Raw genomic sequence first — 12,437 nt, forward strand, 5'->3', positions numbered from 1 at the left:
AGAAAACTTTTTTTGAATATCAAGTCCCATGATATTACTATCCAATATACATGAATAAGTAGTTTCTCTTAGTTAAAATAAAACTACATCTTCACACCTGCATTTTTACCCTAAATCACACTCTAATTCATGCAGAATAGTTTCATTTTTAACTGTTGTATATATTGGGCTTCTCTCGAGATGCTTTTTGAAGATATGTTTACATGAATTGAAAAGGAGGTTTTTAATTTAATTTTTTTTGTTGTGGTAAGAACACTTACCATGAGGTCTACTCTCTTAATAGATTCTTAAGTGTACGATACAGTATTGTTATTGCATAATGTTGTACATCAGATCTGTAGAACTTATTCATCTTGCCTAACTGAAACTTTATACATGTTGATTAAGAACACCCCATTTCCTCCTCCCCCCAGGCCCTGGCACCCATCATTCTATTCTTTGCTTCTGTGAATTTGACTATTTTAGATACCTCCTATAAATGGAATCATACAGCATCTGTCCTTCTGTAACTGGCTTATTTCACTTAGCACAATGTCCTCCAGATTCATCCATGTTGTTGAAAATAACCAGATTTCCTTCTTTACTTTATGCCTGAATAATATTCTGATACACACACACACACACACACACACACACACACACACACACACACCACATTTTATTTATCCATTCATTGGTTGATGGACTCTTGGATTGTTTTCACATCTTGGTTATTGTGGATAGCACTGCAATAAACATGAGAATGCTAATATCTCTTTGATATTTTTATTTCCATTCTTTTGAATTATTCAATCATGCTGATAGCAGAAGTTGGATTGCTGGATCGTATGGTGGTTCTATTTTTAATTTTTTGAGGACCCTCCATACTGTTTTCCCACAGTGGCTGCACCAGTTTGCATTCCCACCATTAGCATACAGGCATTTCCTATTGCTCCCATTCTCATCAACACTTCTACCTTTTATTTTGTTTTTCAGATTTTATTGTTAAGTAATCTCTACATCCCAAATGGGGCTCAAATTTACAACTCTGAGATCAAGAGTCACATGCTCTACTGACTGAGCCAGCAAGACATCTCTTGTTTTCTTTATAATAGCCATCCTAAGATGTGAAGTGATATGTAATTGTGGTTTTGATTTAAACTTCCCTGATGATTAGTGACATTGAGCATCTTTTCTGTTTGCCATTTGTGTGTCTTTAGAGAAATGCTTATTCTAGTCATTAGCCCATTTTTTAATCAGGTTATTGTTTTTCATTTTGGTTTTACTGTTGTGTTGTAGGAGTTCCTTATGCATTTTAGAATTTTGCCCATTTTCAGATAGAAGGTTTGCCAATATTTTCTCCCATTTCTTATGTTAACTTTTCATTCTGTTGATAGGTTCCTTTGGTATCCAGAAGCTTTTTAGTTTGATGTAGTCCCTCTTGTCCATTTTGGCTTTTGTTGCCTGTGCTTTTGAGATCATAGCCATAAAATCATTGCCAAGACCAATCTCATGAAGTGTTTCTCATATGTTTTCTTCTAGGAGTTTTACAGTTTCAAGAGTCTTACTTTTAAGTCTTCAATCCAATTTTAAAATAAATTTTTATTTCATATATATACACACAATTGTAGAGCCATAAAGGTAGGAGAGTTGTTTGAGGTCTTTTTTGAATAGAAACAAAGGCACTAAAGGGTACCTATTATGTCCACTGTTAACTCAAGACTCAAATGCAATTCTGGGTTTTGACTGGCTCATGGAGCCTACTGAACCAGGTCCTACTTCTGATGTTACATTGATGGGTGGGGGAGAGGGGCTCACAAAGGTGATAAAGGCTAAAGGAAGAATAGCCAACGTTGAGTGAGGATCTTTGTTCAAATGGAGATTATAATATCTTCCTGGTTTACCTCACAGATGGCTGAAAGTAAGTGGGAAAAAAAAGCAAAAACAAACAAACAAACAAACAAAAACAAATGTGTGGGAGAACAGGGTAGCCACATGTAAAAAAATAATCCTGAATCCCTACCTGACATCACATATGAAAATTAACTTAAAATGGATCAAAATTTGAAACGTAAGAGCCAAGCGTATAAAATTCTAAGAAGAAAACATAGTTATGAATATTTTGACGTTGAGTTAGACAGCAGTGTCTTAGATATGACACCTAAGACATAACAACCAAAGAAAAGATGGGTAAATTTTACTTAAAAAAAAAAAAAAACAATTTGTGCTTCAAAAGACACCATCAAGGAAGTGAAAAGACAGCCCACTGGATGGGAAACATATTTGCAAATAACATATCTGATTCTTGTATCCAGATGTATAAAGAAATCTTACAATTCAAAACCTAAAAGAAAAATAATCCAGTTTTTAAAATGAGTGTAGAATTTGGACAGACATTCTTCATAAAAGATCAACAAATGGCCAATATGTTATGAACAGATACTTGTTATGAGTTTTGGGAAAATGTAAGTCAAAATCACATACTCTTCACTCCCAGGAAAATGTCTATAATAACAATTGTTGAGGATGTGGAGAAATTGGAACCCTCACACACTGCTCGTGGGAAGGTAAAATTTTGGAATTTTAGTCCCTTTGGAAACAAGTTAGGCAGTTCCTCAAAAAGTTAAAAAGAAAGAGCTCAACCATATTACTTAGTAATTCCATTTCCAGATCTATACCATATCTATCTATCTATCTATCTATCTATCTATCTATAATTCAAAACATATGTTCACACAAAAACCTGTATGCAAATGTTCATTGCAGAATTCTATGTCATAGTCAAAAAGTAAAAAACAGCACAAATGTACATCAACTTTGGAACAGATTTTTTAAAGTGTTATATCCGTACAATGGTTATGATTCAGCCATAAAAAAAAGAAGACTGAATTATTGTTATGTGTTGCAACATAGATGAGCCTTGAGAACATTATGCCAAGTGAAAAAGCCAGGCACTAATGACCACATACTTTATGGTTCCATTTATATGAAATGTTCAGAATAGGCAAATCCATGGAGACAGAAAACAGATTAGTGTTTGCCAGAGACTGGGAGAAGAGAGGATGGGAAGTGACCATGAATGGGTATGTGATTTCTTTTTGGATGAAAATGTTCTGGAATTAAATAGTGGTGATTGGCAACACAACTTGGTAAAAAACTGAAAGCAGTTGAATTGTACAGTTTAAAAGGGTGAATTTTATGGCATGTGAATTATATCCAATAACAAGCAACCAAACAAAAAGCAAATGTGTTTAACACTTGTAGGCACAGATAGATACCAACTACTAGTGATCATCGACTAGAGAATTTGGCTGACAAGTCTGTAACTTTGCCTGCAGCCTTTCTGAAATTGTGATTACACTACAAACTTTCAACTTTTTCCTTTAATTCCTATGCAGGTCGTTCATTTGTTCCAGAGTGCCCAGATATCCCCGAATCAGAGAGGATAGACTGTGTTCCTGGGCATGTGGTGACAGAGGTCAGAGAAATATGCTCTCTGCTATTGTTCTACTGGAATCTATCTATCTATCTATCTATCTATCTATCTATCATCTATCTATATCTATCTATCTATCAGTTAAAATGACTTTATCTCTATAGGAATTTCATTGATAGTAGAACAGTTTGTTCTGTCAATAGCTGGCTGGCATGGTTATTTTTGCTAAAGCATTACTATTCACATGTTGATTAGCTTGTTAAGTGTTCTTGCCTGTGGACACTAAAAGGACAGACAGTGATCTTTGAACACATATGTTTTCCTTCTGAACTATCATTCTATTGTATTTCCTCATCTCTAAGTTTTGCATTGTATTATATTATTTCTATTCCCATTTTCATAATTTCCCCTATGTGTTATTTTTTTTCAAATTTATACTTAAATTCTAGTTAATTAACACACAGTGCAATATTGGTTTCTGGAGTGGTATTCAGTGATTTATCACTTACATACAACACCCAGCGCTCATCATAACAAGTGTCCTCCTTAATACCCATCACTCATCTAGCCAATCACACACCCGCCTCTCTCCATCAACCCTCAGTTTGTTCTCTCTCTTTAAGGGTCTCTCATGGTTTTTTTCCCACTCTGTCTCCCCCCATATGTTCATTTGTTTTGTTTCTTACATTCCATATGTGTGAAATCATGTGGTATTTGTCTTTCTCTGACTGACTTATTTCACTTAGCATAATACTCACTAGCTCCATCCACATTATTGCAAATGGCAAGTTTTCATTCTTTTTGATGGTTGAGTAATATTCCATTGTGTATATCCACCACATCTTCTTTATCCATTCATCAGTCTATGGACATTTGGGCTCTCTCCTTAGCTTGGCTCTTGTTGATAATGATGCTATAAACATCGAGGTGCATCTAGTCCTTCGAATCTGTATTTTTGTATCCTTTGGGTAAATACCTAGTAGTGCAATTGCTGGATTGGAGGGTAGTTCTATTTTTAACCTTTTTAGGTGCAGCCATACTGTTCTCCAGACTGGCTGTACCAGTTTGCATTTCCACCAACAGTGCAAGAGGGTTCCCCTATCTCTGCATTGTTGCCAACACCTGCTGTTTGTGTTGTTAATTTTAGCCATTCTGACAGGTGTGAGGTGGTATCTCATTGTGGTTTTGGTTTGTGTTTCCCTGTTGATGAGTGATGGAGAGCATCTTTTCATGTGTCTACTAGCCATCTGGATGTCTTCTTTGAAAAGTGTCTATTCATGTCTTTTGCCCATTTCTTCACTGGATTATTTGTTTTTTGGGTGTTTAGTTTGATACGTTCTTGATACATTTTGGATAATAACCCTTTATCCAATATGTCATTTGCAAATGTCTTCTCCCATTCCGTAGGACACCTTTTAATTTTGCTGATTGTTTCCTTTATTATGCAGAAGCTTTTTATTTTGATGATGTCCCAATAGTTCATGTTTGCTTTTTGTTTTCCTTGCCTTCAGTGACGTGTCTAGTAAGAAGTTGCTACGGCTGAGGTCAAAGAAGTGGCTGCCTCTGTTCTCCTCTAGGATTTTGATAGTTTCCTGTCTCACAGTTAGGTTTTTTATCCATTTTGAATTTATTTTTGTGTGTGGTGTAAGAAAGTGGTCCAGTTTTATTCTTCTGCATGTCACCATCCAGTTTTCCAACACCACTTGTTGAAGAGACTATCTTGTTCTCATTGATTTTATTTAAAAGAAATAGGTATGTCAAGTGGGAAGAAGATGGTGGTAAAGTGGATTGTAGGCCTATGATTTGTTTGGAGTAATTTCTTTCTTGCCTTATTTGGATAAACAGCAATACTGTGGAAGTGGGGAAAGGAGGATAGGGTAAAGCGAAGAGGAGGAGGAACTAAGAGAGTGTTGGTTCATGGGGTCTAAAATCCAGAATAGAGGGGGAGTTCCCAGTGTTGCTAAATGTGCCATAAGTGTGACTCCAAGGATAGCCATGGGAAGAGTAAATGTTTGTGGGCTAGACTATGTATTCCTTGCAAATAGAGGCCATCAAGCACATATGGATGCTTGATTCACTTGTAGAACTCAAGTGACTTGTTATAACAAAAGCCCTCTAAAATCATGTATTGGCAACAAATCACCCAAATGAACAGGTGCTAAAAACATAGATTTTTTTAATGTTTATGAGTAGCTAACACAAGAATATCAGCTATTTGAACACTGCTTGGTTGTGACTTATGACTTTATCATAAAGGTTGTATATATGTAGATTTTATTCCTTTCCCTCATATTCTACATTCTATATCCCATAATATCCTATTGGGATATTAATTAGGACTGCATTGAGTTTTGAGTTATATTTAGGCATTTTTTAATGTTTATTTATTTTTGAGAGAGAATGAGACATAGTGCAAGTGGGGAAGGGGCAGAGACAGAGAGGGAGACACAGAATCCAAAGCAGGCTCCAGGCTCTGAGCTGTCAGCACAGAGCCTGATGCAGGGCTCCAGCTCACCAACTGCAAGATCATGACCTGACCCTAAGTCGGACACTCAACTGACTGAGCCACCCAGTGACGCCTATCCCTTTTTTAAAATGTATTTAGGCAATACTGATATCTCAATAATTTTGAATCTTCCCATTCTGAAAACATAGGAAATCTCTCCATTTCAACTCTTTTTTATATATGTATATTGCTTAGCTGGGTTTTATGTTTCCCTTAATATGCATTTTGTTACAGGGATACCTAGGTAGCTCAGTAGGTTGAGCATCTGACTCTTGATTTTGGTTCAGGTCATGATCTCACGGTTTGTGAGATGGAAGCCTGCATGGAGGCTGTGCTGTCAGTAAAGAGTCTGCTTGGGATTCTCTCTCTCCCTCTCTCTCTCTGCCCCTCTCCCACTCATTCTCTCTCTCTCTCTCTCTCTCTCTCTCTCAAAATAAATAAATGTTTTTAAAAATATATGCATTTTATTACATATGCATTGTGAGGATTTTCCCCTAAACCTTTCATATGCTTAGTTTCTATTATATATGCAATCCATTAAATTTTCTACCTGGTGCTTCTTTTATTACTAAGATTATTTTACACTTATTACATTTATTTTATTTTATATTTATGTGTTTATGTTTTATTATATCAGAATATATTAATTAAATAATTGGCCAACTGAAATTTCCTATTTCTAGATGGTTTCTGTAGTTCTTCTTCTTGAGTTATTAAGTATATATTTGTATCCTAGTTCATCAAATATGTACATGTTTATCTTTCAGTGATATTGCAAAATAGTTTTTCAAAGAATTTGTACCAATTTACAGTCCCTCTAGCAGTAGGTAATAGCAGTTGCTCTGTATCCTAACGTACTCTTGGTGTTCTTTCCTTTTTCTTTGTTTTTCTTAATGTAATTTTAACTTAAAAATTTTAATATTGAAATATAGTTGACACCATGATATGTATGTGATTCCACATTTCTGCACATTACACAATGATGAGTATAGTCACCCTCTGTTACCATACCATGTTATTACAATACTGTTGACTCTGTTCCCTCTGCTTTGTATCTCCCTCATGACTAATGAAGTTATACACCTTTTCATATACTTACTGGCTACATGGACAATCATATTTGTGATGTGTCTTTTCAACTTTTTTAACCAGTTTTTTCTGTTGGACTGTTCATATTTTTCTTGTTGCTTTGTAATCATTTATATATTCTGAGTGTAAATCTTTTATCAGATATATACATTGTAAGTATCTTTTCTTACTCTGTTGTTTGACTTTTAACCGAATGGTGACTTTTGATGAAAAGTAGTTCTTAGCTTTAATAAAATCCATGTTACCAAGTTTTAATATGCATTTTGTATTCTGTTTAAAAATTATTGCCTACTTCAAGGTTAGGAAAATATATTCCTATGTATTCCTCTAAAAGCATTGTTTCATTTATCAAATTTGGATTTTTAATCAGTCTAGAATTGGTTCTTGTGTATGCTATCAGGTAGGAGTCCAGAACATTTTTTTTCTTGAATCTTTAATAGATCCATCACCACTTATTGAAATAACCATCCTTACCCCTCTGCATTGTAGTGGCCCCCACACTGTAAATTATGTGTCTTTACAAGTGAGGATCTATTTCTGGAATATCTGTTTTGATCCATTGTTAGTTTGTTCTTTTGCCAATACCACACTCCCTTTATTAGTATAGCTTTATAACAGGTCTTGATATGTGATTGCATCGGTCTTCCAAATTGCCTTTATTTTTCTTCAAGATTGCCTGGCTTATTCTTCACCCTTTAGATTTCTAAATACATTTTAGAATCAGTTCAGTCCATTGGTTTTCTTACAAAATCTGCCAGAAATTTTATTCTGTTCACATAAAATGTACAGATTAATTTTGGAAGAATTGTCATACTTTATAAGAGTGAATATTCTAATCTATGATCATGATATATTTTTTCATTTATTGAGATTTTTAATTTTGAAGTTTTTGGTGTAGACGTCCAAAAATTTTTTCCAAGTATTTTCTAACTATATGATGTTTGATATTATTTAAATATTTTTAAACTTTAATTTTCCATTTAGCTGTTGTTGGCACATTGACTTAAAATTGATTTTTTGAATACTAATCTTGTAACCAGAAATCTTCTTAAATTTATTTATTATCCTAGTGTGTTTATAAACACTTTTTAATTTTTCTTAGATAATAATGATACCTGCAACTAATAACCATTAACACTTTTTCCCCAAAATGCATTTCTTCTTCTCCTTGTCTAGTAACACTAAGGATCCTTTTTCCTTCTTGTTTTTCAATATAGTTTGAGATATTTTATCTAAAAGGCAATATGCAACTACAATAAGTTTCAGAGAATGGAACTTTCTGGGGAGTGATTTTAACTAAGCATAAGAAATAACTTTGTGATAAAATATTAACCATGAAGGTGAAATTTATGATTTTGGAAAAAGTTAGCAACACATCATTCATGGAACTTAAGCATCTTTCAGAGGCACTGCTGAAAGAATCCTTATATTAAATGGAAGTTGGATTACATAATTTCCAAGTTGATTCTCAAGTGTTATTAGTCAATAATTTGAGTGGAAAATAGCATAAAAGTCTATTTGGAAGATAACTGGTGAATACTCTTTGGGAAAGTTTGGTGTTAGGAGAAGAAAAGAGAAAGGGAGGCTTGTCATGAGTCAACCACTGTAGACCAGGGAAGAGTTTATGAAGGTCTGTATTACTGTTCGTGGTGGCAGTGGAAATGGAAAAGAAGGAGATGTATCTATGTCAAAGATTTGACCTTTGGTACCTGCAATACTGGGAATGGCTTAAAATTGAAGTAGAGATGTTATGGCAGACTGCATTCAAAAATACTGTATTTACCTGAAGGTATTGGATTTCTTATCTTATTGCTTTTTATACAGGTCTATAGATTCTGGAACAGTTTATGGCAGTGAAACTGACCTTTTGGACTTTACCAACCTCAGTTTCAGAGGTAGCAGAGGCACTGAATGTCTGCCTCGGACTTAGGAGTATCAGTTATCTGGAGGTTATCCAGAACTCACAAACTCTCCACTGATCCCCCTCCAGCTTATGTTGATGGTTATCTGGAGAGGATGGGGCAGCAATATCGACCGTATATATGGAGAATTAGTAGGCACATTTAAGAATATTTTATGGTTATGATGTGATTGCTTTGTTTATAATAGACATGAAACATTGATTTAAGCTGTATTCATGGTGTGGTTTTTCATAGCAATTACATCAGACGTTAGCATCTGAGATACCTTTTCCAAACAAGTAGTGTTGTGACATTATTTTGTTTTTCTTTATCACAAAATTTATACTGGATACATTTCTTTAATAAGAAAGATGGAGACATTATAGTTATGTACAGAGTAAAGAGGGAAAGTCATTCCTTATTCATAATGTTGTCTCTACCTCCAGAGACACTTCCCAGAATCAATAACGTGGTGTGTATCCTTCTCTTGATCTTTCTGTGCTTTTGCATATATTTATGATTATATTTGCATATAAAATTGATTATCAGTACATAAGCAGTACTTTCTTTATGAATATATTTTTATATATTATGCTCATATATTAATATCTTTGTTTTGTTTTAACACAAATTATACTATATATATATATATATATATATATATATATATATTCTTTTCTAATTTGCTCTCTAAGTTTGGTACATACCCTGGTGTTGGTTTCTCTCATGTTTGGTGGTTCTCGACTGTCATTTTGTATTTAATTATCTATGACCACCTGCCCTATTTACCTTGGCTCGCACTGAGTATTTGGGAGGGAAGGAAAGGACTGCCAGAGAGAATGTGGGTACTTGTCTCACGATAAGGGGGGCTGGCTTATTCACTGGTGTATTGCCATGGCTTCCAGCTCCTAGCATCTTTCCTAACTCCCTTAACCTATGAACAAATACTTCAGGATGCCCACCAATTAGCCAGAGCTTACCAATAGCTGTAAGGAATGTCAGATTGGGCAGCTAAGTGTTCATACTGGAGCTTCCCAATTAATCATCCAAAACTATGCCCCCAGTTCTCTTCTACTTCTCCACATTGACTTGGCTTAGATTAGCCAGTTTTTTTCTCCTCTTGTGTTTTAAGCTATGAATACGTTTTTCCCTAGAGTTGATAAAATCTACTTCCTGTGTCTCTGGTCAGCCATATTTCATTATAGCTGACTGTTTTGTAGTGGTTTTGCATTCTTTTCTTTCTTTTTTTTGAAATGTTTATTTATTTTTGGGAGAGAAAGAGAGACAGAACATGAGCGGGAGAGGGGCAGAGAGAGGGAGACACTGAATCTGAAGCGGGCTCCAGGTTCTGAGCTGTCAGCACAGAGCCTGACTCGGGCTCAAACTCACGAAGCCTGAGATCACCTGAGCTGAAGATGGATGCTTAACCAGCTGAGCCACCCAGGTGCCCCTGCATTCTTTTCTTAATGATACTTCTGTCACTTCATGTAAATTTAGTTGGGTGAAGAGGTGGATGCCTATGTTTATTTCAACAATTTACCATCTATTTTATTTCTTTATTATAACAAAACCATTTTTATGGAAGTTAATCTTAAAGTTGTGGGACCTATAGAAAAAACATCTCACCAACTGGAGAGTGTAATGCTAAGTGAAATAAGCCATACAGAGAAAGACAGATACCATATGGTTTCACTCTTATGTGGATCCTGAGAAACTTAACAGGAACCCATGGGGGAGGGGAAGGAAAAAAAAAAAAAAAGAGGTTAGAGTGGGAGAGAGCCAAAGCATAAGAGACTGTTAAAAACTGAGAACAAACTGAGGGTTGATGGGGGGTGGGAGGGAGGGGAGGGTGGGTGATGGGTATTGAGGAGGGCACCTTTTGGGATGAGCACTGGGTGTTGTATGGAAACCAATTTGTCAATAAATTTCATATTAAAAAAAAAAATAAAAAGATTTTATAATCTACTTACAAAAAAAAAAAAAAAAGAAAAAACATCTCACCAAAGGATAATCGTTTCAAAAATCCATAATCAAACCACTCTGAGAAGCCATACGTGGTTTATTTTTACCTTGTGGACATTGTGAATATTTTCATTACCCTCTGTCCTAGTTCTACCTTAATCTCTATTTTCCTTTGCTTTCCTTTTCTTACATCTTAGAAATGCATTTCTTTATGCCATATTGTCAGTCATTTCCATGACTCTTCCTCATGAGAAAGTCTAAGCTGGTTGGTCTGACATGCAGCTCACTTGTGGTATGAGTATTGTGTGCCTCCAGCCTCGTTTCTCTTAGTTAGTGTTCTTGGTACAATGAACTTGTGGTTTTTATGAATCTGTCATACATTGCTGCTTTCTCTGCTTGGAATACTGCTCCACTGTTCACTTATCTAACCCCTCTTGGTGCATTAGGACTGGACTCATCTTTCACCTACCTGGAAGCCCTCCCCATCCCACTTGCAGCCTTCTAGGCTGTGTTCAATGGCTGATGTGTATGTTCCCTCAGCCCCTGGGCACATTCTGTCGAGTACTCCTCTCGTACTGGAATTGTCTGCATTACTACTAGACTATGATGTCAGTTTGCTGAAGGCAAGAACTATGTCTTATTTATATGTATTATCATCTCCTTGTCTGGTAGGTAATAAATCCATATTGGATGGCTGGATAAATGTGTGAATAAAAGAAGAATGAACATATGACTGAATGTAAATTCTTGTCTTAAATTGTTAAATTCTTCTTGGAATAAAATTGATTATTACTCTTAGACAGTACTTTCTTTGCTTTATTTCATACAATGCTAACACTGTGCCATTGTTACAGAATGTCTGCAGATGGGTATATAAATGCTGCTGGAAGCCTGTGACACATACAGGTGCCCCGAGGTGCTTCTTCCCTAGGAACTGGGGCTATAAAGTTGGCAAGAGACAGAATGATACAACAGGTGAGTACTGCCCTAATGAGGGCCCAGAGAACAACTCTTGATGACTCAGATAAGCTAACTGCAAAATAAAGGCTAAAAGCTGCCTCCTCGCCCCCACCCCCCCAGGGTTTACCGCCAAGTTGAAAAGGCTACCTACCCCATCTCTGTTTGGATATGACGTCCCTGACGCCCTCTTCGCGGCTGACTATCAGACATCCAATCGTTTTCATTTTAAGGTTGGTTCTGTGGTTACCTTTGAATACGTCTCTGAAGAATGCCACGCCCCTACTCTGGTTTCAGCTCATTGTCCTTTAGACACTGCATAGAGGTATGGAGGCAGAATGTGCCTCTGTTTCCCTCTGCAGGAATCTCCCAATGGGATGGGTAGGCTCTTTTGTATTTTGTGGGGGACATATGATTGGGTGATCTTTTTTTTCTCATAAATCAGGAAACACAGGGTTAAGAATTAGAAGCTATTCTCACTGACAGTGAAAGTCCTTCATAGCTCTACAAGGAAATTATCTCTTTTTATAGCTTATTTATTTATTTATTTATTTATTTATTTATTTATTTATTTCGGGGAGGGGGGAGAATGGGTGGGAGGGGGGAC

At 35.8% G+C, this 12,437-nt stretch overlaps 1 protein-coding gene across 1 annotated transcript in view; it reads left to right on the forward strand.

Annotated features, from left to right (window-relative positions):
• LOC115509277 (probable maltase-glucoamylase 2) overlaps nt 1-12,437 on the forward strand; it is a 93,663-nt gene that overhangs the window by 5,792 nt on the left and 75,434 nt on the right. Inside the window, exons 2-4 of the mRNA XM_030308599.1 lie at nt 3,378-3,457; nt 11,728-11,848; nt 11,954-12,063. Of these exons, the coding sequence (XP_030164459.1) occupies nt 3,378-3,457; nt 11,728-11,848; nt 11,954-12,063 (311 nt within the window). The remainder of the gene's footprint in view (nt 1-3,377; nt 3,458-11,727; nt 11,849-11,953; nt 12,064-12,437) is intronic.

This window comes from Lynx canadensis, chromosome A2 (genome assembly GCF_007474595.2).
Source record: "Lynx canadensis isolate LIC74 chromosome A2, mLynCan4.pri.v2, whole genome shotgun sequence".
NCBI classification, from domain to species: Eukaryota; Metazoa; Chordata; class Mammalia; order Carnivora; family Felidae; genus Lynx; species Lynx canadensis.